The sequence below is a fragment of the Podarcis erhardii genome, assembly GCF_964252035.2.
Source record: "Podarcis erhardii genome assembly, chromosome: 14".
Taxonomy (NCBI): domain Eukaryota; kingdom Metazoa; phylum Chordata; class Lepidosauria; order Squamata; family Lacertidae; genus Podarcis; species Podarcis erhardii.
Window position 1 is genome coordinate 27,228,827 of NC_138503.1, and position 26,100 is coordinate 27,254,926.

The following is a 26,100-nucleotide window of genomic DNA, read 5'->3' on the forward strand; positions in this document are numbered from 1 at the left end:
AGGATGGAGATTATGATTAGAGACATCTTCCCCTCCAGCAGGCTTTCTGAACGTTGTGTAGTTAGTTATTTCCTCTTCTTGGGCAGCTCATGTCAGTGTGTCTACATTTGACTGCTGTTGTGCTCCTGTCCTGCTTGAGAGCTTCTCAAAGGCATCTGGTTGGCCACAGGATGCTGGACTAGATGGGCTTTTGTCTCATCCAGTATGGCTTTCATTGCATTCTAGATACTCTACAAATCTGACTCTGTCAGTGCTTCCTGACCCATAAGAAGGAATCAAGGGGAACAATGTAGCTTCAACCAGGAGGAAGAAACGATAACAAAGACCCTTTTCTGTGGATCATATTTATGCTGGTCCTAACAGGCATCTGTCACTTACATTACCATGTTGAGAACTTGCAAGATTCTGGAGAAAGCAGTTTCAGGATCCTTGGTTTTTCCTGTCTTGACTTCTTGGGCTCATTGTTCTGGGGACACACACACACACACACACACACACACACACACGTGAGTTCATCACCCTTCCTTCAGGAGGGGGAAAATAAGCAACTAGGAAAATTTGAATGGTTTTGCTCTCAAGTGGTATGTGTGTGCACACACGCCTGCCTCTGATAACACAGTCTGTCTTTCTGTGCCCAAAATAGCTATCTTGCCAGGTCTGGGCACATTGCCTTCTCAGAGCTCCCTGCAGGGAAGCATTTGAATTTTCCAAGTGGTAGAAACTTAGAGTTATGCAAAATGGACTTGGCCCACACCAAGTCCCTTCAGGCTTCAAACGTCTGGGGATATGGTTAATAGTCAATAAAATATTTGACACAATTGTGCTGGTCATGCTTAAAAGCTGTTCTTTGTAAATGGATATAGAAGGCTCAGAGTAATGAACACAAATAGGTAACATTCAGCAAGAGAGTTCTGTGTTTTGTTTTTGTTTTCCTGGTGGGGAGGTGTCAAAAAGGCAACAACTGAGATTTCGTCTTTCCTGTAGTCTGTTTAAACAGGGTAGGAATATCGAATGTAGCAGCAGCTTAAAATAACTACTCCAGCCGTTAGAGGCTATTCAGAAGAATGAAAACTGCCAATCTTTACCATGAGTTAATTTTTCTGATTAGGTGAGCAGAAAGCAGGGTTAAAAGTTAGTGAGATGATGAATCAATGCCCTTCTAATTTAGAAATAATACTGTTCTATTAGGGAGGAGGGCTTACTATACCATGCATTCTTCTGCAAGATTTTCAGCACCCTGTTAATTGATCCAAATGCTTTAATTGGAAAATCAATCCATAGATTATAACACTGAATTATCTCAAGTGATGTTATATTTAGAGAATATAAATTTTGACCAGGTAATGAAACAAACAAATCATGTTTTACTTAAGCAAGTCATTTTAAAGATACCCACCTGGATCCAGAATATTTTGCCTTTTTGATGCATCTTCTTCCGGAAAGCAGAACTGCGGGGATTTGAAACTACACAAAGCAGCCCTGCCCTGCCCCCATTTCTTTTCACCACAAGGAGAAGATTGGAACATGTATTCTTTTGGATGTATTGCTCTTCTTCCTATATTGAAACAAATGGAGGAAGAATTGTGTGTAAGGAGCTCCATGTCCGGCCCTGAATTGGGTTTGGTATCTGGATCAAGGTAGCAAGCACATAATTTAAATGACCAATGTCAACTAGTTGTTCTGCTTAGTATTCACTTGTGGGGGAATGTTTTTCCAGCAAACTCATTGGGACAGGTAATTACTGCAGCAGCTACAGCCTAATTTGAAGTGTTAGCTGTTAATTAAAACACTGCCAAGGTGTCCGGTTTTCTTTTGGTGTAACCAAAGCTCCCATTCAGACTCCATTAATCACTTTACAGTTAATGTGCTGCAGGAGGTCAAGACAATTGAGATGCCATGGCGGTCAGGAGTAAACAAGTTTCCTTTCTTCCAGGTAGCATGGCACTTGCAGAAGCCAAGGGGATGCTCTGCCCCTGTGGGCACCGTATCTGTTTTGTGATCTCTTTCTCAATGATAATTAAAAGTTAAATTGCTACTGTCAATGCTCTGTAAACCAAACCAGGTACTTGCTCTTTGCTGGAAATTTAACCCAAACTTCCACGGATGAATTGGCGTGCATCATAATTAAATCATCAAGTCTTTCCTTTTAATTCATTTGGAAACAAGAGACCATCCCCATCCCCACTCCTCTCATGGAATAAGAAGGTGGTGGGAAGGATCGGCTTTCTTGACAGGCTAATTAAGTTGCCAAACTGCCCAGCACAGTACATATTGAACTAACAGACGTTAAGCATCCCATCTCAGATGTTTGTTTTCTTATCGTTTCTGCTTATCTGAAAGTCAAAATGTTCTGCCATTGTTGGTTCATCAATAGTTACCTCATGGATTACCTTCTATTTGGTTTATTGACTGTGCCTTCTGCTGTCAGTCTCTCAATTATCGTTTAAGTGGATAGTCTTCTTTTCTGCTTTTAAATGCTTTTTCTTCAAATATATTTGGGATTCGCATAAATGCTGCTAAAAATTGTGTTTACAAATAAATCACATTGCTTGTGCATAATTTTAATACATAAATTGTATTTTCATAAATTAAAATTAAATAATAGAAATGTAAATGTGTGAGTGATTATTCTGTAAAAAATTATAATATATATGAACAGAGGCACTGAGGCCGCAGTCCTTATGGCTAGCAAATCACATTGCATTTTATGGTGTGCTTTTTAGTTGAGTCCTGCAATGTCCTACCAAGACAAGAATAGTCCAGGTATTGATACCTGCCATGTGCTTGATATCACCCCCTTCTCTGTTTTTGCACTCCCAGGCAGGCAGCAAAATGGGAAGCCTATTTAGCTTTTATTAAACCACATTATGCAGTTGATAGGTTGCATTCAGTTGGTGAATTAGGAGTTGTGAAAGATTGATGTGAGTTTGCAAAATGGAAAGATGTCTGAAGCTGTTTACTTCATAAGAGCGAGAACTGGTGATGTGTATCACCCAAATTAACAAGTTGCTCAAAAATGGCATTGACTGCAAGTATTCATTAGTGTAACAAATCCAAAGAATGGATCTGATCCCCCCACTGCAGTTTGAACTGACTTTTTCTCTTTTTTCTGTATGCAGAGCAAACCATGTCCCCAGTGGGAAAATACTAGCCGTAAAGGTATGTTCTTCCAAAAAACTGCTTTACAAAAAAGTCCTCTTCTACCCTGCCCCAACCATCAAATTCTTATTTCAGCATTATTTGCCTTGGTGCATGAAAGCAAAACATATACATGTTCAGGCCATAGTGCAAAAAGCATCACACATACACATATACATACACACACACATTATTATATTGTATTAAATTGTATTATATTGTATTGTATTATTATATTATATTATATTATATTATATTATATTATATTATATTATATTAATAATTATCACACCACTACACACTCTTTCCTTTCTAGGTCACACAAGTAGTCTTGGGAAGTATTTGCATGCATTGGAAAAGTAATGAACTGGAAACTGTCAGTTAGAAAATCTCAGATACTGTTGGTGCACCAAGCACACTGGCCCAGCTTGTCCATTCTGTTGCTGAAGCCTTCAGCATTCCTAGAATATGTTTTCAAGTGCTTTCTTCATCTTCCTTTTGAAATGGGTCTTCCTTTCCTGCTTCCACTCAGAGACCTTCTGTCTTCCACCAGTAAGACATCAGCATACTCTGAGAGAACAACAAATTCTTCCTAAACTTAAGTTGTTGCTGACCTGGCAAAATCCAAACCCCATGCTTTGGATTACAGGTTCCATCGGCCCCTGCAAGCACAACTGCTGAAGTCCAGAACATCTTGGGGTGGGGTGGGGTGGGGTGGGGGAGGTGGCACCAGGTTGGCAGAGGCAGTGTTAGACAAATTGCACTGAATTCCTTTTTGGAATCCACCACTTCCTGGTTGGGAAAAATAAGCCTGATTCTTCTGTTAAATAATGAGGGCTTTGACAGCAAATATTGCCCTGATTTGCGCAAACACACCCACCCCTTACATATCAGAACAGGTGTCGTTTTTCAGCAAGCCTTACATGGAGATTATTATCCCAACCTGTATCTGCATTGGACCTGAAATTGTTTTTATCTACTGTATACTTTTTGTGTGAATGTGTTTCTTGTTAAATCAATATATTATGGGAATAAAATAATAAGTGTCTGATCCCAATACTTTCGGTGCCAGTAAATCAAGGTTTATGACTGAAGCACCGACACAGCTTTATCACTTTCTTGCACAGCTCTAGCTACTTAAGAGGTTAAGGATAATCACAGCCATTCATGTGAGTGTGAAGATTGGTGGTTTGGAAGCAAAGCAGGTGTGGACCAGTGTGAGAGCCAGTGGGGTATATTGGTTAAGAGCACAGGACAAGGACTGGGCAAACCAGATTCAAGTCTGCAACTTAGGCAGGAAGCCCACTAGAAGACAATGGGCCAGTCCCCATGTCATAATCTTAACTTTCTTCACAGGGCTGTGGTGATAAAATGGGAAGGGAAGGAAAGAGAGGGGCCATAATATTTGCATTGAGGCATTCTAAAAGAAGAGTTGGGGTTTAAATGTAATAATAATATGAACACTGACAAGACAACCACTCAAGCCAGGATGCCGATGAGCTGGTGAGCAGATTAGCTGGCCAGGTGGTGAGCAGATGTCGGCCATCTGAGAGACACTTGATCTTTTACCTGAACAGCAAGTTGCTCAGGCAGAAGTTTCAGGGTACAGGGCCAGAAGGAATCTCATTGGCCTCCTGAGTCACCTGGCTGCTTGTCAGAGCATCATCTAAATGCAGCAGAGAAAGGGCCAGCAGCTCTGTCCTCGGACAAGTCCTCATGGTGGCTCAGAGAACAAGATGCCTCTGGCACTCCAGCAGCTAAACCAAGTTGAGGCTGCAGGGCCTTAGGCTGGGCATAAGAATGCTATTTGACTTGTTGATTCGGGTGTGAAAATATATTGAGCCTTGCTTTGTGGAAAGAGGGAGAAGAGTTTGAAAAAAGAGGGTGCCAGCAGTTTATACTCCCCCTCTCACTTCAAAACTATTTCTGTTTACTTAAAAACAGAGAGGAAAAATCTGTATGAGTTGAATATGCAATAAACTCCTGCTTTGTGGTTTCCTATCAGCTGATGCCTGTGGAACGTGCCCTCTGAACCTTCCTACCTCCTGCGGGAAGCCACCCGACTGAGGAGGTAGCATCCCTCCCCTTGCGTTGTGTGTGAGGAGGCCGTGTGCTGTTCTGCAACTACAGTGTTTCCTCTGCTCTTAACCTAGCATTTAAATGGTCCATTTGATTAATCATTTGTATACTGACTATCGTACTCCCAAATTTCCTCTGAGTTGTACATACTGTAAAAGACAATTATGTCACCACAGATTAAATAAGTGAATTAAAATGGAGTTGCAGCTTAATTTGACCTGTGATTTTGCTCTCGTTCCCTTTAGTGGCGTGCACACCATTCCAGCAAATAGATGAAGTCATCCATGACAGCCGGTGATGAATTGCCATCGCTATACTGTATATTTTAATAGCCTCTCACTAATTTAAATTGAGCACCGAGTAAATTATAATTCAGTCACTTGACTGCTTGTATTTAACTTGACAACTCATCCTTATTTGTCCTGGAGGTGTAGGAGAGAAGTGGAGAAAATGGGCTCAGGTATTTCTCATAGGGTTAACCCTTTCCCCTTGTAGTGTTCCGTGTCAAAGCCATTGTAGATAGGAACTTGATTGCTATTTCTGTTGCTGCTGTTATTTAACAAAAGGCGGGGCAATGATTTTAGGGCTGGGAGTCACATTTCCCATTTTAAATTGGGAAATGGGTTACACTCAAACTGTATGAACATGCCCCCTGACCCCTTTCCTTCCTTACCACCCCTTTTCTTGGCACACTTCCACTCAAATAAATTAATAAAATATATGGGGCCAGAATACCAATGCAGGTCCCAGTATTCAATACCTACCCTTTGTCCATTTCTGTATTTAGAGTAACTAAAATCGTGTAAAAAAAAATAATGAAGGTGATTTAGGGCCCAGAGTTACAGTGCAATTCTAAACATGTCTACCCAGGAGTAATTCCTACTGAATTCAAAAAGGCTTACTCCTGGGTAAGGGGGGTTTGGTTTGTATTCTGAGTCTGTGATCCAACAGGAAAATCATGGCTGCCTGTTTGCTGACATAGTTTATATCCTGCACCTTCAACATAATTTTGTATCTCAGGGCAGCCAAGAGAGTAGTCAGAAACAAGAAGTACAATTTAGGTGATAATGTGTGCAAACTAGCTCATTTTAATAGGTGGTAAAATCAAACTGTTCTAAGTTACATTCTTACATTAGCATTTTTAAAAAGATAGTGGCTAAATGATAGCTGTGAGTTCTCCAGGTGGGCCTCTTTGGGAGGGCATTCCAAAGGTTTACTTTTAGTGAGCCTTGGGGAGTTGAGAGGAACTTGTGCCATGTTGACATGGGTGGGTTTATGCATGACTGACTCAATATCAAATCAGGCCACAATCTGGATCTTCTGCAGTTTCCTAGCATCCTCTAAGTTGGCTGCGTGTGGTCCTCAGCCTTACTTCCAGTGGGGAAACTAGAAGGAAAGAAGGAAGGCAGAGCAAGACCAAAATGGGAAGGAAAACCAAAACGGAGGTGGGGGGAAGTCCTCTGTAAGCAATCGGTTCAGACTTCTTGCAAGAACATCTTCCCTTGCAGAGAGAAAGAGAAGCTGGTGACAGAGGTGACAAAGAAAGAAGAGAATTTGACCCTGCCCACCTTGAGCCCTGGTCCTGCCCACTGCTGGCATGTGACCCCTAAGGAAATGCAACCCTTTCCAGAAAAAGTTTACTTGCCTCTGTCCTAAAATAATTCTGGCTAAGTCCACAGTGGTGAATGTACCATGATTACTGTTTTGAACTTACTTTGGGGAAAACGGAAACTCCCTAAAATTGCATAGTGGGTGTTTCATGTGGCATGCCGTGGCCACAGTTTTTCAGTGGTGTGGCATGAGATTGTGTCATAGTGGCCAATCTCTGTGACAAGCCTTTGCTCGTGTACACATTGCGGCCTGGGGCAATTGGCAGCATTAATGCAATGTTGAGTAAAAGCCATGTGGTGGCCATTTCGTGTGAAGGAGGGCTAAGACCCTTCCATTCTTAAAAATCAATGTGCCTGTAATTCACAGCAACTCAGGGACTTTCTTCATTTCACGTCTTGGCTGATGCAGCATTTGCCATCCGTGACATCGAATCCAGTCAATATTCGGCTAAAGCTTTTGCAATGGGGGAAGCTGGGTTTCGAGCAGGGTTTTAACAATTGGAAAAGCAATCTCTTTTAGATATGATAGAGGGTTAAATTTTGTTGTTGTTTTAATGGGCAAAATTGATACAGTGTTCCAGCAGGTTACTTTGTTTTAAGCTTTCCACCCTGGAAAAAAAATGTAAGTGAATATTGTTGGCAAATGACTATTGATCTGGAGAAATGTGTTAAATGTTCTCTTGGCAGCCTTTCTATTACAGTTACAATTTAGTTTAGTGAGAGCTTTTATAAATAACCCTAAAGCAAATTCTTGATAGAAACTGGTTATGCTCTTTTTTCTCTGTTTAGACATACATCAATACTGTAAAATGTAGGTTTAGAAATGGGTTCTTTTTGTATGTGTGGTGTGGTGTTTTGTTTTGTTTTAAAATCAGAGGTCATGTTGCTTTCCATTGCCAACCTCGTGTGTTGTTGGTTGTGTTAATCCTGCAAAATATTATTGAGTCTCAACCAAGTACCAAAATCCTTGGGAGTGTATATTATTATTATTATTATTATTATTATTATTATTATATTTTAATTTATTAATCACTTTCCATGAAACTCCCTAAAGCAATTAACAATAAAAAATTCAATAATAAAAACATATGTAAAAACAATTTCATATCCAATACATAAATCTATCTAAATAAAAAGCTCTACCTAAAAGGTTTGTTGGAAAATGAAAAACTTCAGTAGGCACCAGAAAGGCAATAAATATGGTACCTGTCTGATATGTAATGGTAGGGAGCTCCATAACACACCATAATTTTATTTAAAATGTGTTGCCACTCCCTGGGTCAGATAAAACTGACTTGGTAGTTGCCTGGTTTTCAACCAGTGTGCCGTGGCACACAGAGGTGTCTTGAAGGATGGTCAGGGATAACGTGGGCAACACTGGCCGGTAACTTATTAGGTGTGAGCTTTAGTTACTGGTTGCAAAGATCTTTACAGGTGTTGATCGTCACTTGAAATACCCTATTCTGTTGGCAACAAACTGGCAGTCTGTTGGTGGTAGCCAGTTGACTTGAGCAGGAGTTGACTTGAACCACCTGAAAAATATATAGGTTTGTTGATGGCCACAGTGTTCACATGCATTATGTAATGAGATATAATGTTCTGATGCTTGCTTTCAGGTGATTCCTTTAGATATTACACTGGAACTTCAAAAGCAGATTATGTCGGAGTTAGAAATTCTTTACAAGGTATAATTTTCTAGCATTTACATTTCAATTCTGTGTATAGTGTGCCTTCAACATTGACATTTTTCTCTCTTCATCTGCAGTGTGATTCGTCCTATATCATAGGATTTTACGGTGCTTTTTTTGTAGAAAACAGGATTTCCCTTTGTACTGAATTCATGGATGGTGAGTGGCGCTTGCATATTCTTGAAAAGCCTCAACTGTGGTTTTTTTTAAATGTAATTGGGAAATCAATTTGAACATTTGTGCACATCCTAAAGAAGCACAAAGCGATTCCTAGTACAGATGGTGCAAGATGTCTTTTTCTCTTTTTTTTAGGAGGTATTTTAAAAATAATAACCTTTCACAAGCCTTAACACATCAGGCAGGCGAGAGTCATGATTACTTGATGTTAAGTATGTTACATTTTCCTCAATGGAGCTGCATTGACTTTTTATTGGAAATTTAAATAGAACAGAAGTAAATGCTGCTTTATCTGTTGCTTGATATTTTCGACTTCCATACAATCTGTCTTTACTGACAAAACAGCTGTTCCCACTTTTAATGTTTCAGTCGCCAGCACAGATTTTCCTTTAAATAAGCCTATTAGCTCACCCATTGTCCTGTGTGTTTTCAGCAAGCAGGAGTGGGTTGGGCATGGCAGGATTAAAGAGTTTCAGAGATTTTTTCGCCTGGGTTTCCTTAGCAATTTAACCCCATTGTTCATCCAATTAGAAATGTATCACATGAACAAGGCAGATGCACCTGAGCAGGTGAGTCAAGCAATTGATTTTGATAGCAAGATATTTCCTCCCTATCCCTGGCAATATCACAAAAGAACTCTGGAGCCACTACTCCAGGATTGTGCTTTCCTCTCAGATGATGCAGTGTAGTGGCTTGGGCCAGCCCTATAGGTGAACAAGGGGGACGTTGGCAGACCTCACTTTGCTTATTACAGGCTAATCCTTTCTTCTGAGTCAATATCTTTACAAGCAAGTTCCTCTGTGTTTTATTTGATATTAACTATGTTTTGTTTGTTCCTGCAGGGGGCTCTTTGGATGTCTACAGAAAAATTCCAGAACACGTACTGGGAAGAATAGCCGTAGCAGTGAGTACTTTGGGGTTCTATTTTTAATATAATAGTGTTAAATACTTAAATATTTATCACAGCTGATATTTGTAGATATAAATATCATAGGAAGATGAGGAGTGGGGGGAGAGTGAGAATCATGGGGCACCTTGATAGCTAACAAATTTATTATGTGTGAACTATTGAGGAACTTCATTCTGGACTTCAGTCCACAAAAGCTTTTGCCATTATAAAATCTGTTAGTTTTCAACAGGCCCCAAGACCCTTGGTGGTTTTTGGTGCAACAGACTACACAACTACCCCCCTAAAAATGGGGGTGGGGAAAACCTCTTCCTTTTCTAGTATGTATTGGAGAATCGCAAATAAGTTTGGTTTGTAATTTGTTGGAGCCTAAGAAGTCTGCTTATAAGAAAACACCCTACAAAGTTTCTATATTATTAATTCTCATGTTGGCGTACTGTAGTCTCTTTAATTTTGTCAGTTTCATCAGTTGAAAGTTGTTTTCATAGAGATGTCTGGAAATTGCCATTAAAGTTCAATTTCAGTTTTTTATAATGTTGGAGTACTCTAAACAAATTCTAAAAGCCACATAAAAGCCACATGTTTTTCAAACAGCCTAATAGCAATCCTGTTATATATTTTGAAACTAATGTTGCATTCCATTTCACTTGTATCTTATTACATGCTTACCAGGAAGTTTTTGTCAAGTGAAACACATCTTCATCTGCATGTATTTGCACTGTTGATTGTATTCAGTTTTCGGGGGGGGTAGGTAGTATATCAGATTGACTTTATAAAAAGTAAATAACTCACATTACAGAGTTTAGGACAGGGTGACGAAGATGGGGACCCCCAGATGTTGTTGGACTACGATGCCCATCTTTCCTGACCGATGAGCATGCTGGCTGTGACTGATGGGAGTCGGAGTGCAACAATATCCCCCAGTGTAGGGCATAATCAACTTTATACCATCAATTAACATACATTTCTATTGGGTATTTGTGAAAGGTGTTATGCAATTCTACCTCCCATATTTGTTTTGTCTCTTCATAGCAAAACCACTATTGATCTCAACAGCCCTTTTTGTATTTGCTTAGTTTTCTGTGCAAATTCATACTGTTTATCACTAGCATTCAGAGTTACTGTATTTTTCCGTGTATAAGATGCCCCCATGTATAAGACGTCCCCTATTTTGGGAGACTCCAACTTAAGAAAACACCCCTTAGCACTACCCGTGAATAAGATGAGCCAATTTCAAACCCAATTTTTTGGTTAAAAAAAACCTAGTCTTATAAACAGAAAAATACAGTATATGCAGAGGTTGCCATGTAGCTGCCATGGCTAATGGCCCTTGATAGCCTTCCTAAATCTGGTGCCCCCCAGATATTTTGAGCTGTAACTCCCATCACCCCCCCATTCATCTTACTGGCTGAAGCTCTTGAGAGCTGTAGTACAAAACATCTGTAGTCCAGCAGCTTGCAGAAGGCTGCCCTTGATAGACTCATTTTCCATGAATTTACATAATCCTTCTTAAAGCTATCTAAGCCAGCAGCTACCATCTCATGGTAGGAAATTATTTGAGTTTATTAAGCAGTATATAAAGAAGGCCATTCCTCCTGTGAGTCTTTAATGTATGGCCATGCAGCTTCATTGGGTGACCCCATATTAAACTGTTAGCACAGAAGGAGAAAAGTTCTGCTCTATCCACCCTTTTGCCATGGTTCGTAATTCTATAAACCTTTGCCCTCTTTCTTTTTCTTTTCTTTTTTCCTAAAGCGAGTAGTCCCTAATATTAAGTTATGCACTTGCACAACGTATAGGCATATAACATACAGCTACCCCAATATATAGGACCTATTTTCCCCAGAAGATCAATAATAATTCTGTTTGCTCCATCCATTAGTGTGGTGTACATGAAGGTCCCAGATAGTCTTCTCTCCATGATCCATCCAGAAGCTGCTTCAGCATAGTTGTTGCACTAGTATTAGATCTTATCCCTTCATGCCATGCTGGGGATAATGAGCTGAATTCTCCAAGTCTAAGAAGAGAATGTATCATAATTTTAAAGCCGCAGCCAAGACCAGTTGGAAGGGAGGTGTCATGGGGTAGGGTGCTGCTGAACAATTGCTAAATCTGAAGCAGGCTTTGATAATTTAAGTGGTTTAAAGCAGAACAAAAAGTTATTCTAAAATGTACCATTTAATTAAATGCCTGTTTTCCACACTCATTATACATCAAGCTGACAACTGAAATCCTTTAATCTGATGCAGGCAGCTATTTAGGCTCCTTTCATTGTAATTCGCAGCTCAGCTTCATTCTCTCCACTTTAGCTGCATGTGCAAAGAGCATCTTTTAATCTGATGCTATCGCTTTGGAGCACTTGCAGATGGGCTTGTTTTTTCAGACTCGGCATGGTTCGCTTCTAACACACACACATGCACATACTGCTTTGGTGAGAGTAAAAGTGTTTCACTTTTGCAGTCCAGAGGATTTGCACGATCTTATTAAATAACATTCATTTCTATAGTTCACTGTAAATTACAAATACTTTCTCCTCCTAGGCCTTTAGCCTGACAACAAGCATTCTGGAGTAGCATCTTCAAACAGTTTTTCCAGAAAGGGAACATGTGCTGTGTCCAAGGCCACGCAGTGGATTCATGGCCAAACTAAAATCAAATTTTTGCATGATTTCTGAAAACCTGACTTTGAGTGATTGATCTAAGAAATCTTAAGTCTCTAGTTCAGTCCAACCCTTTTGGGTCCATGGAAACATCTGCAAACAGGAGAAATGAGTGCATTCCACCCCTCACTCAACCTAACACACACCACAATCTAGTCTACTGTCTCCAATAAATGCTACTTTCACAATTAATTTCAGCAGCATTGGGGTACAGGACCCTGGAGGCACCAGGGAAGACTTGTGCAGGTGAGCTTGCAAGTCTGGAGGTGTGCATGGGGCAGCCAGGGCTATGTGATAAGAGCCTTAAAAAAACTCAGCCATTCAGCAGAGAAGGTGGAGAAAGAGTGTGTGTGTTATGAATTATGCTACTCCTGCTACTCCTGAACTCCTGACTACAGCGGTACCTTGGGTTACAGACGCTTCAGGTTACAGACGCTTCAGGTTACAGACGCTTCAGGTTACAGACTCCGCTAACCCAGAAATAGTGCTTCAGGTTAATAATTTTGCTTCAGGATGAGAACAGAAATCATGCGGCAGCGGCATGTCAGCAGCTGGAGGCCCCATTAGCTAAAGTGGTGCTTCAGGTTAAGAACAGTTTCAGGTTAAGAATGGACCTCCAGAACGCATTAAGTTCTTAACCAGAGCTACCACGGTATTGGATTGGGGAGGGGAACTGCATGTGTAGTGTCTGTCCAGATACAGGATTTCCCCTTTAGCTGGGGATATGATTGCAGAAGCACTCCAGCTGGATCAGATCAAATGTCTTGCTGGTGCCTTTAAGGGGTCACGGTTAAGTATCAACTTGCCAATATATTTTTGTGTGTTTTTCTGTCCCTTGTCCCAATTCCTTATATTCAACTGCATTCTTTCTTTAACAAATTCAGTTTAAGAAAAACTTGAACTGAATTTGCACAAGTGAATGTGATGGTCTTGCTCCTGATCTGTAAAACATGGATGGAATCCACCGTACACAGCCTTGCCACCTGTTAGTTCTTGGTGCTAGACTTAAAAACAATCTTTCAGTTGCAACCAGAAGACAAGGCCAGTGCTGTACCAAAGCTAAGACAGGGCTACCAAATATTCCCAGACTGCCTTTTGCTTGTAACTTCAGATTTTTATTTTTATTTCCATTCCCGAAGCAACAACACAATGCACTGTATTTTGAGTGCTAATGTTGATTGAAGCTTTTTTCCCCCCCTGCAAAAGATGTGCACTTAAGCTGTCAAGAGAGTGAGTGATTGATGGCCGATCTAACTACTATTTGTGTCAAGGCTTTGTCAAGTCATTGTTGTCAAATGCTGCTTTACTGAATATCACAATATCTTCTGGAGTATTCAGTCAAAATGAATTCTATGCCACCATCTCTTTGATATAATGCTCAATACCTTGCGTCTACATTCTGAACCGGGAAATGGCCTTTTATTCAGTGTAAATGAATAGCTGTGATTCCTGATCAATGTACAAAGGGTTACAGGGCATTGTTGGATCTGTAGTTGTGAAATGTTCTTTTTTTTAAAAAAGAAAAAGTTGAAATGAAAAATCTGCTTGGTTAAGAGTGTGCTTTTTATAAGTATTTATTCAGCAGACATGCTTTGGTACAAAAGCTCTTAATGAACTAATATTTGTTTTTTTGTCACCCTGGATGTAAAATATTATTATTATTATTATTATTATTATTATTATTATTATTATTATTATTTAAAAATCCAAAATTCAAAAATGAACAGCAATATGCATTTACATTTAGTGTAGCCTCCACTCCTTGATGTGTTGTTACAGTATATGTACAGTGAAAAACAAAGATGCTTAACCACCTCTTATAGGACGGGATATAACTGATTTCCCTCCCGACTTGTACCCCATTTCTGCTGTAGTTTTGTGTACACTCAGCTTGAAAACATGTCGACAGTTTCTATTATTCGTCTTCTGCCATAAGGACTAGTCCCTTATTCACTTTTTAAAATAAAAGATTTTCAGAATTCTAAGGAAGCAACTTTTATTAGTTCTAAGAATTAAAATTTTGTTGTTTTTGAGACTTTGTCAGTGGCACATTTGAATCAGGAAGATGAATGCAAATGTGTAGAATAGCTAGCAGAATTTTGCAAGAAAGATGTTCCATGTTAAAATGCTGACCCAACAGAAAGGAGGCAACAAAAAAATCAGGTTTTTAGGGTGTCATTCTAGACAAGGCTTTATAAAATTTGCAAGGTATTTGAAAGCAATGGTACAGATTTAGGAATAAAATTTACAGGGGTAAGGAAGTAAGAAGTTTCACACCCTGTCGGTTTAAATTCCTTAGCTATTGATTGGATTGGCTCTATATAGAAAGACAAGAAGAAATGCATTTTTTCTAGGCATGTGCATTGAGATGCTTTTTATTACAGGGTGTGCATAAATATCGATCACACAAGGGCCACTTTTCTGTGGCTTCTTCACACTCCATTACAGGAATTCCAGTAAAGCTTGGAATGTACTACCACAAGATATAGCAAAGGTGATTAACTTTTAAAAAGCTATTAGTGGCTGATAATTTTGATCCTCAAAGGGGGAAAAATATATAAAGTACACATTGTTACATTTCCTCAAAGGTGGCCAAAATCTGACTTCTTTTGGTTGTGATTTTTATATCATGGTAGATTCCAGTTTTAACTCTAGAAAATGAAAATCCATACCTTCAAGCATTCCTTTCTCTCTTCTGTTTGCAGGTTGTTAAAGGCCTTACATATTTATGGAGTTTAAAAATTTTACATAGAGGTGAGTTGTGGATTTGTTTTTGCATTTTTCCAGTGCATATAATTGTTTAGTTTCATAAAAGGAATCACTATGATGTATTCAAGATTAACAGGTTTCTGGTAGAATGGAGGGTTTTTTTAAGGGAGCAACCTACTTCATCTGTTGCATAAAGTTAACATTTGGCTTGGTGCATATAAGCACAGTCTGGGATGGGATTCAGGGTTTTGGAACATAGCTGAAAATTGTGGGAGTGGAAATTGCTGATGATGGCTGAAATATTATAAATATCATCCAAAGCAAATGAAAAGCAATTTACATTTTGATATTTCTCTGGCCATGCACCCATCAAGAATAATTTCTCAGAGTAGTATGTGAGCCATAGAGTTGTGATTTGGCACCTTACAACAGCTGTTCAGGCCCCAGTATTGTAGTTCGTTGTTCCCTGCTTTGGAGCTGATTGGCTCCTTCTGGGTAATGACCAGTCACCAGCACCTCCCAAATGGATGTCCCACCTGATGTACAGGTGAGAAGTATGGCAGATGCATCCCATGGTGACAAACTTCTCTTGTTGAGGTTTCAGCTTGGCCTTTTCAACTAGAGCACCCCAATCTGCCATCAGTGGCTGATATGCATAATGAAAACTATCCAGTGTGAACCCTCAAACTGCAGATTTTGCAGAGCAGAGATAATCCTACTGATGCAGCCATCCAGTCTTTAAATGAGCTAATTTGTGAACCCACCCTTGAGCTCTTAGAATAGCCAGCAACCTCCAGAGGGAGCAGGCGACCAGGGTCAGAACAGCAGCAACAATTTGTCTGCTGTTACTGCTAATGCACAGGGGGTGGTGAAACATACATTCATATGTATATGTAGATATGTGTCGCTGCTGATAATTATCTCTTAGCAATTCACATCTCAAACAGGGTTTTGTATTTCTCAGTTTCCTTGAACTTTGGAATTCTGCACTCTAATGCTTGTGTGAAATTCAAGAGGAGAGGGTGGCTTTTGTTTTTTAAAAATATTTTGAATAAAATGGATTTTTAAAATATCTATTTGGTATTGAATAAGGCAACTGCATTCAACTTCTTGACCCTCTCCTTGACATTTTTGTAACAGCTAGAAAAGAGTTGCCCACATGCCATTTATCCAGTAGCCTGGTAAAAAATAGCTCAGATGGAGGTGGAATGAAAAGGCATCTGTTCATCCTCCATAAGGCTTGTCTCATATAAATAATTGGTATTAAGGAAACACTTGTGATCATGGGCACATAATGTTCCATTTTGGCTCTTGTTTAAATTCTTCCACATTCAAAATGGAAGTATTAATCACAAAACAGATGCTTTGGGAGAACATTGTACACACACACACACACACACACACACACACACACAGTGCTTTCTCTAGGTTTATTTATTTTCTTGAAGAAATAAAGGTGCATTTTTTAAAAATTCCAATAAAAATTGTGGTAGATACTATGTTGCCTGGTCAGTTTTCCGCAATTAATGAAGAGTCTTGTCGCACCTAAAAGGCTAGCAATTTTTATTGTGGCAATGTATTAGTCTTTTAAGGTACCACAATACTCTCTGTTGATTAATGCTTCTACTCTGGAAATTGTTTCCACTATCTGTCTGTTTTGAAGATTTAGAGAAATCTCACTCTAGAGCAGAGATGGCAAAACATGCACCCTACCAAAGAGCTTATAGCTCCTATTTGGGATATTTTTGAAGAATGTAAACCTCAACCCCCAGCACAACTGCAGTCCTCCATGCCATGCGTTTAACTTAGAGGTGGGGACCTTTTTCAGCCTGAGAGCTGATTTACCTTCTGGGCAAGCTTCAGAAAGCCAAATGCACATGTGAGTGGGTTCAAGGGGGAAACTGGGTCCAGTGACTAATGCAAATTATAAGGTCTGACTCAGCAGATAAGATTGTGTTGGGGTTTTTTTTTGCAAGGCATAGCCTCAGAACAACAAGAAAAGCTCTTAGACATTAATTGGTACATAATACGATCAAAATATGAGTCCCATGTGAGTGTGGATGAGCCCTAAGCCTTCAAGTACAGATGTGTGTGTGTTTCAAATAAACTTAGTACAGCAGCCAGAAAACTTTTATGTCTCCTTATAAATGATAAGCTATATATAGTAAGCTATATTTAATGAAGTGTGAATGCTGTATGGCTTGGCTTCCTTATCATGTGTTGCTGTCCCCTTACAGATGTGAAGCCCTCAAATATGTTGGTGAACACAAGAGGCCAAGTCAAGTTATGTGACTTTGGGGTCAGCACGCAGGTACCTTCATTTCTTCTGCCCTTTCATCTATATCCCTCCTGTTAGCTCGTGTTTTCCAGACTGGCCACAAGACAAGCAGAGCCCCTTGCAAGCAAGCTTGGCTCTGCTGGGAATGGGGGATTCATCCCTTTTTTTTTTAATCTCCTGGTGACTTTTCTTCATCAGAATATGATTGTTCATTGTTTAATGACAGTAAAAACTGCTGATATTGTAATTACTACTTACGAATAGCAAACTTCATTGATATGCAGCTTGGCTCTGAAAGCGTTTGGATCAAACAAAAGGGAGGGCAGAGCGGGAGGATCGCCTGGGGAGCCCAACTGGCCCACAGTAAAAATTAATATTGGGAGCAACAATGGTGGTGGGCTTCAACAATGTGCAGCACAAATTTTAATTAATTTCCATTTTGGGCTTCCCTTGAGAACCACTGTGATACTGACCCATGAGCTTGCTGCAATGTTGAATTGAATTGCAGCCACCTTTCCTCCCAGCCAAACATGAGGACCAAAGAGAAGGTCACTGCTGTATTATACGTTGTCAAAGTCTGTTGTCCCTCCAGCATATTTAGTGTTCATTCCAGCCTGATAATGAAGGTGGCTTTATTCACATCTTGAGCCAGCTGACAGTGGGGGGAGGAGGACGGCTGACTGGATGTGCTGAAAATAAAATAAAATAAAACCCTCCTTCCAATTGACTATTTATATCCAACTGGTTGGTGGAGCACTAAAATCTCTAAGCATCCTGTTTAAAAGAGAATTGTCTTTAAGGTTATCTGCCATAAAGTGAAATACTGTGGTTGTTTTAAATTAGGGCTCTTGTTCAAAAGGAAAGAGAGATTTAATCATTTTTAACGCCTTCACAGGCAAATTTGTTTCCTCACACACACATACACACTTTATATAATTTTTAGCTGATTTATACATGGAATGATTGTAGGTTAAATGAGGAATAATTGCCCGTTTTATTCCCACATTATCTTTATATGGCTCTAACAGGCTGTTTTGTCTGATAGCTGGTGAATTCCATAGCCAAGACGTATGTCGGGACAAATGCTTATATGGCGGTAAGTAAATGTATGCAGATACTTCTGTTGCAGATAAATAGCCTTTAGTGGGCTGCTCAGTTTTGTCTGTAGTTTTTAGTTTGGGTGCTGTTACTTCTACTGTTAGGTGTCTTAAGTCTTTCTTAGTAAACAGATAGGGAAATAAGGAAACTGGTTTTTTTAAAATGTGACATGAGGAATAGTGATATAGAAAGCTAAAGTGCACATACCAAACTCCTATGCCTGCAAGGTCAACTCATTCCCTTTGACAGATGAGGCAGCTCTGTGGGTGTACCCCATAACAAATGGAAAGCCCCATGTGCAGAGGGGGTTTGGGTGTGCAGAGAAGGAGCATGTGTGGTTCATGAAAGATCCATCTAATTTGGGGGGATTTGTGTTCAGTTCTGTGCTCCACCATGAAGGCCCTGTCCGCTTCTTCAGTGTAACTCGGGGTTGTAAAAATAATGGGGAAAGTGATACAGAAATAATAGAACATTAACCCAATGATTCTTGGTTGTGTTTTGAAGCTCTTGGGTGGGGGTAAATGCCACAAGTGGGCTGTGGCCATTTAGGAAGGCAAGAGGGTGGGTGTGGATTGTAATTCTTAGCTTGCTGCTGTTAAAGAGTTTCTAGGACCTTGATAGGAAACCTCACAGGCTAAGTGAGTGCTTTCCTAGTAAGCTTTTTTGGTGCCTCTTCAGGTACTAAAGAGAACTGAACTGTGAGAGATCAGCCTCTGCAACATAAAGCCTGTGGATTAGCCTTTTTGCTCTTGCCTGGTCAGCTGTAACAGTTGTTCCTGCCTTCTGGTGTTCATGCTCAGGTGCAGCCATCCTCTGGCTGAAGCTGATGGAGTTGTAGTCCTAAACAGCTGGAGGGCACCTGGTTGGGGAACCTTATTCTAGTGCATGCCCTCATTCCGTTCCTATCTCTGATATATAGTTCAGTGTTCCAGGCATCTTGAGAATAGAGGTTATGAATATGTGACTTTTAATTGTGCTTGGGCATGTGCACAGGTTGGGTGTGCTCAAATGCTAGTCCAAATGATAGAGATTGGCTTCTGCCATTCTGGGACCCTGCCTGCACCACAGATGAAGGTGGTTCGTTGGGTTTGCCAAATGCCTTGAGCGCAGGCTCCCCCTTTGCAGGAACGATGTCATTGCTCGCACTCCATTGCCTTCACCTTTCTGCTTAAAGAGGAAAGATTTCCTGCACTCTAAGCAGGAATATGAGTAATCTTGAATTGTGAATACTGCAGATACTATTTTTTCTTTCTTTTGAAATCATTGATTCGCTTCACATTTTTCTAGCAAATGTATTTGGATCACTTAACCTCCTAAAGTACAGAATGGCAAATATGTAAAAGAGCTTTAAAGGTATTGGTTTTGATAAGTCCAGCTTGCCAGTTGCCACATCTCTCTCTCCTCAAAAGCAGGAACACTCTGATTTAAGCAGTGGGAGGACTTCAAACAAATTATTCTACCCAACTCCAGCTTTTCTTCTGGATGACTTTAAATAGCTGTAATAATTAAATTGTATTATTCCTTTTAATGTACAAACCTCGATTACACATCTATTTCCCAGGTGTGCATTAAAGAAATTACTTCTTTTCTTATTGTTTACGGATGACTGTGATGCATCCATCTGTTAATTGAAAAAAGTGAGGATTAAAGCTGTAAGATGTTTTGTCAGTTCTTCTGTTAGGACTGCTTTGCTGCTTGAATGAATTTGTTTCCAGTCATCAGATTATTTTTTGGGGGTGTAATCTTGAAAGAAAGGGGGGATGCATATAACACTAGGAACGAAGAGAGGAACAGAACTGTATCCTGTTCCATCTGGTGCACAGGAGATAAGATGGACAGATGTAACTGTTTTGTGGGCTCCTTGCAGCGCCTTTCTTGTTTGGAGGGCTGACATGGGGCTGAGCAGAATGCAAACAGTGGAAGCCAATTGACTTGGTCTCAAACTAAGAAGAGCTTGTAACAGAAAACAGATGCAACAGTCCCCACATATGTCTAAGCTTAACTTTGTGAAATTTATACCAGGAGTAGCTTACCTTGGCTAAACACACACACACACACACACACACACACACACACACACACACACTTTTCCAAAGAGTTGAGCAGCAGCTTTTTCTTGTTAGCAAAGTTTCTGCACCTTCCTTAGTGAAGGAAATTGTCCTTCCCCCACCCACTGCTTCAAGCACTCTGCTCGAGGAGGTGTTCAGAGGGGCACATTTAGTGGTGGATCAGGTGTCTCATGGCTGGCCTTCTGTCACCTGGCGTGGAAGCAGCTCAGAAACATTGCCTCAAGATGTCAAGGATGCTTCTGCCCTCCCTCTGGCCTTTCAGCTGTGGTGCTGGCAGCTCACTGTAACAAATTTGCAAGCTGGTGCCTAAGCAACATGGCTGTATGGATACTGCGATACCAGTTCCTACCTGGAATCAGTCTTCTTCTTAATAGAATGATTGTTGCTTAAAATTATACAGTGAAAAAAGGTTACAGGCAGACAAATCCCTACCCTAACAGCTTCAGATCTGAAGCAGGGATGGCAAGCTGACAGTTTGATCTGCCCACAGAGCCATTCTGTTTGTTCCCTAGTGGGAACCAAATTTCAATCAAGGTATGGAGGAAAACGTGCCAGTAATTCAGCTTGCGAGTAATAACAATAAAAAATCCTCCAAAGTTGAGTGGCAGAGAGATTCCAAAAACCTGTGGGTACTGCTTTATTCTATATAATTCTGTGTCCAGGCTATTCAAATTGTGTGCTAAGGAAAGCTATGCCCTGTATGAATGAGGCAAATTGAGCCTATTTGCATAATTTATTCTGTGATTTTTAAAATTATTTTGCATAATTTATTCTACTACTAAGTTACAGAGAAGAGCAAGGGATAGGCATACCACTGAAATCTTGTGCTCTGTCCAAACTGGCATTGCTTAGCAAGTGTTTGCAGCCATAAAGACTAGGAACTTAACTGTTTTTAACGGAGGTTTTTAGGAAGTGAAATTCTGCAGCGCTATTACATTCTGCACTCTTCCCCCTTTTGCTGCTCCTATAGAATCACAGCACACATGTGTACTTGCGCAGATTTGATGGCATTTCAGCTGACATAGCTGTCAAGTCTCTGAAACCACTCTGAGAAGAAGATTAGAAAGGAGAAAGTGAAGTGCTTTTCAAGAGTAATTTATGGACTTCTGAAATGTTTGTTACCAGAACTGGCTTAACATGAGCCCTACCAAGGTTGCCTCTGTACATGACAGAGGGGACATTATTGCCTGTCTGGAGAGCCTGGTGGCTGCCCTCAGTGGCAGGTTGTACAAACTGAGGGAAGAGAAGCAGACCTGGGAGCTCTCTGGAGGGCAGAAGCTGGAATTGGTTCTTCAGGATTAACTGCCTGTAGTTCCTTCCCCTGATGAGCTTTCCATAAAACCATAAGAATATCCCTACTGGATCAGGCTGAAGCAGGCCACTAGTCCAGCATCTTGTTCTCAGATTGGCCAACCAGATGCTGCAATGGGAAACCTGCCAGCAGGACCTGAGAGTGCAGCAGCACTCTCCCCACTTGTGGTTCCCAGCAACAGGTATTTAGAGTCATATTGCCTCTGACAGTGGAGGGATCTATAGTCTGATCTCCCAGACCCCCAGTTCAAGCCCTACAGTCCATGATAAGCTCAGGACAGGAAAGGCTCACCTTTCTAGAACACCGCTATTGCTTTGCCTTTGTTCATAGGGACTCAGCTCAGAAGTGCTATGATCTGTTCTCTACATGTGCTTTTCTTCTGGGAGGATTCTGCTCTCTGTACTGTCTAGAAGGCTGAGTCTTAAAGACCATTTAGGCCATTGTGTCTGTGTTTTTTACTTAACGTTTACTTGGCGCTAAAAGCTCCTGACCTGGGATTAGCAGCTGAGAGGAAGCATCCTTGAGCACGTTCGACTGGCACTAATTTGGGTGCGTTTGTTTTCTCTAAAGGCTTCTGGGTTATTATAGAGTGGAGGGGGAAAGGAGTTGTGCAAGGTGCCTGAACTAGACAGGTGCATTAACAGCACAGTGGGAAAGAGAGTCTTGTCGAGTCTTTTTATTGTTGCATTTCACACTTTACTTGACCTTGGCAATACTTAGAGCACAGCTTTTGAATAAAAGAGCTGGCTGGCTATTTTGCGTTCCTTGCTGTCTTGAGCGGTATTAAACTTGCCGCTAATTGGTGTGAGCTGAACCTCTTTTATTTGCAGGTTGCAATGTACATTAGCTTGGGAACAGTTAAACAAGAGCTGGTTTTCTGTGGACACCCTCCTTGCTTGCTTCACACATTCATACAGATGTGCTCGTAACTTGCATAAGACAGACGACATGAAAATAGAGATGCATATGTGAGCATTGTTGGGAAAGTGATGTCCTGAGTAGTTTACGGCATCTAATTTTATTTTGATTGCTTTGTTGTCTATAAGGGTACGTTTATTCTAACTATCAGAGACTCTGGGATAGAAATAAGTATAGTGAGGGCTGCTCTTAGGGTGCTCCCAGGAAGTTGCCCTGTGGTAGCATTTTTAGGGGTACTGCAGTTGGAAAGGTCAGCCTCCCCGGTGACATTTTGGTTGCTCAGTTGCAATGGGAGAATGGTGGTCCTGGTGCTGTATAAGAGCAGTCAGAAACACAAGGAATACTAGCCCTGAGTAGGTGAGGCTACACATGATACTGTAACTCCATCCAGTATTGTATGTCACAAGAGTGCACAGTGCAGTTTGGCCATGCTTGGCAAAGCTACATACAACTGAGGCTGGCATGCTGCCTTTGGGGTAGTAACTGGGTCAAGCGTGGTGTACTCTCTGCCAACCCATTGGCTCTTGGTTTGCAATTCTAAATGCCCCACCAACACTTTGCTGCTCTGATAACCCACCCCAGTTAAGCTGGCCACATGTTTCATGCTTGCTTGCTTCCTTTTCAGCTCCACTCTGAAAAAGAGTGCTGTCCCTCAAACCCCAAGCAACTTTTGGCTTCTCACCATTCCACTCTCTGCCAGTTGTGCTGCTTGCTCAAACGTTTCCAGTTTCACCTCTTAAGTCCCACTCCACGTCTCATTGCATCCTTGTGATACAATTGCCCCCTAAAGTTGCCGCTCATACTCTGATTGTGCAGCTAGGGTTGTTGTTCCCTCTCCTGCCAACATAACCTACATGAGAGCTTATCTTACGGATCCCAATTAGAGTGAAGAGAAAAGTACTTAAAAGTCTGTTTTTGCTGTTGAAATAAATTCAGCAGAATGCATGCTTTCAAACATTTTTATCAAATTTTGAGAATCTTAAGTTTTCACTTTCCTTCTCTAATTAAGGTTGTGTTTTTATTTCTGGACATTTCATTAGGTTCAGTTATCTCTCCCCATTTCCTTTTAACAGCCAGAACGCATTTCAGGAGAGCAGTATGGAATTCATTCTGATGTTTGGAGCCTAGGGATTTCCTTCATGGAGGTAGGTGCCTTTATATGTTTGTTTTTAAACTATATAAAAAGAACACAATTGGGTTTTGATTCCTGATTCATGCAGGCTTGGGTGTTTTTAAAGAGATCCTGCATATGAAATTTTTGCATGGGGGAAATGATGTGTGAGCTAAGTAATCCATGTTGATGCCCAAGCCACAGAGGATCAATCCCTTCCTCCCTTCTTTTGAGGGAGAGGCATCCTGTGGAATGGAGGCTACTAGAGGACCAGGCATCAGCATGGATAGCCCAGCTCGCACACCATTTGGGAAGCTAATAGGAGTACAGGGTTATTCTTTGTGAGGGATTTGTAAACCTGTGAACTGGGACTAAGATTACAAAGTGACTGCACTTTGGAGCATCCTTTTGCATGTTGAATAGTATTTAACAACCATTGTTTAATCTCTGTGTTTTATTTAGAAAGGATTTGTTCTTCAGAAAGAAGTTTCTCTAGAGGTTTTTATCTTGAGGTTGGAAAGACCCCATACTGGCTACATCATCTTATAGCCTATGGATGGGATTCAATGATGTGCTAAAGCCATTGTTCTATCAACACAAGCTTTTCTGCTTGCCAGAGGGAACTGTTTTCCCCACCCTCTCCCTGCACTATTATGCACAGGGAGCAGGGTTTTTTGTTTGTTTGTTTGTTTGTTTGTTTTGAGGGAGTGCAACCCCATTGCACCAGTACAACATCTTAGTTGAATCTAGCCCATAGAATGAAATTAGATTTCAGTTCTGCCTCTATTGTTGTTCCATTCCTACAACTTGGGTTGCCAAATGTTAGGTTGGGCATGCTTCGCAGGTAAGTGAAATGGACCACTCCAGTGCCAGAAAACTGGAGGGTGCAGGAATTGAGGGCTCAGCTCATGCCTAGCTTGATTAGGCCAAAGACATCGGCCAGGTTTCTGTAACATTTTGGGGTATTGCTGTTGCAGTTAAGAGTGTTCATCTGAAGTTTTTTTTTGCACGATGAGTAAAATTTGTATATCATGGCCATCATTAATATGCTTTATGACCTGGATGGTAATCTACTCTTAGCTGCAACCACAATTATAATGTGGATAATTCAGAATGTTACAAAACCTGTCCTATGGCTTTGGCTTGACCTGAACCTCCATCCCATGTGTTAAGCTCATTTCTCATCTTGACATACCACACATAGTTATTATGATAAAATTGGAGGCCCCCCTTTCTGCTTCCTGTTGCTAACACTGCATGATGACTTCAGATAAGTAATCTGCTCCCCCCACAACTAAATGTTTGAGTCCTATAGCGGGGATAGTTAAACTTAACACCAGAGAGCTTGTGCAAAGAGCCCTGGGCCTGGGTAGTGCCATCTCTTTGCACAGGGAGGGTCTGCTTATTGCCTCTTCTTGAACAAACTTCCTTTCCTCTTCTTTGCCTTCTGCTTGCTTTTCTCTCCTGAGTCAGAAGCATGGAACAATTTGTCTCTGTGTGCTTTGTTAATTGGTGTGTCATCTGCTCCTCGGAGACCTCTCCTCAACATGATCGTTGTTTTATTGAAGTGGTTTGAGTGATGTGTTAAATGAGGAGAGCGAGGGGAAATGGCTTTAGAAAGGTGAAGGTGATGCTCCAGGAAGCCATGCAAGGTCATTGCCACTGTCTGTCACACTGTCTGTTGACACTGGGGTGGGCCAGGGAGCATTTGGAGAGGACAGCTGGAGTTTATGTTGGAATTTCCAAACATCCCTTTTGAGCCAGACTTTGTGTCATTGAGCTAGTGTGTTCCTTAGATCCCTTGGGTAATAAAGCTAAAGAGGTTTTCTCTGCACTTCTTTTATTCAGAAAAAGAAAGGATGCCAGAGCTTAGAAATGTGTCAGAGTCCTTGATCCCACATGCATCCAGTGGGTTGAGTCATGAGATTGAGGCATTCTGTGAAAGCAGGTGCACTCTCTTCTGAACAATTGCTTCATGTGTGTCAGGGCTGAGATCTAATATTGAAAGTTTCTGGGGTAACCAGGAAAACTGCTGGTCCAAGTCTGGGCAACAATCTATACCAACCTTCCCCCACCTGGGGCCCTGCAAGTGTATGGACCGCAACTCCCAATGGCTGTGCTGCCTGAGGCTAATGGGAGTTGTAGTCCAAAACATCTGGAGGGCCCCAGATAGAGGATGGCTGATATTCTTCTGGATGGCAATAGACTACTTCAATACTGTAGATTCATTAGTCATGGCAGGGTAATAAAAAGAGAATTGAGACATGTGAGGCCATTTGTTCTGAGCAGCTAATTCATTCTGCTCACTCCTAACAGGCCCTAAAAAAGGCTACTCTTTGCTTCATTG

General features: G+C 40.9%; 1 protein-coding gene across 1 annotated transcript in view; it reads left to right on the forward strand.

The window, feature by feature from the left end:
- MAP2K5 (mitogen-activated protein kinase kinase 5) overlaps positions 1 to 26,100 on the forward strand; it is a 125,099-nt gene that overhangs the window by 35,690 nt on the left and 63,309 nt on the right. The window contains exons 10-17 of the mRNA XM_081840704.1: positions 3,120 to 3,159; positions 8,444 to 8,512; positions 8,593 to 8,674; positions 9,535 to 9,596; positions 14,964 to 15,012; positions 17,205 to 17,278; positions 18,291 to 18,341; positions 23,716 to 23,787. Coding sequence (XP_081696830.1) covers positions 3,120 to 3,159; positions 8,444 to 8,512; positions 8,593 to 8,674; positions 9,535 to 9,596; positions 14,964 to 15,012; positions 17,205 to 17,278; positions 18,291 to 18,341; positions 23,716 to 23,787 — 499 coding nt within the window. The remainder of the gene's footprint in view (positions 1 to 3,119; positions 3,160 to 8,443; positions 8,513 to 8,592; positions 8,675 to 9,534; positions 9,597 to 14,963; positions 15,013 to 17,204; positions 17,279 to 18,290; positions 18,342 to 23,715; positions 23,788 to 26,100) is intronic.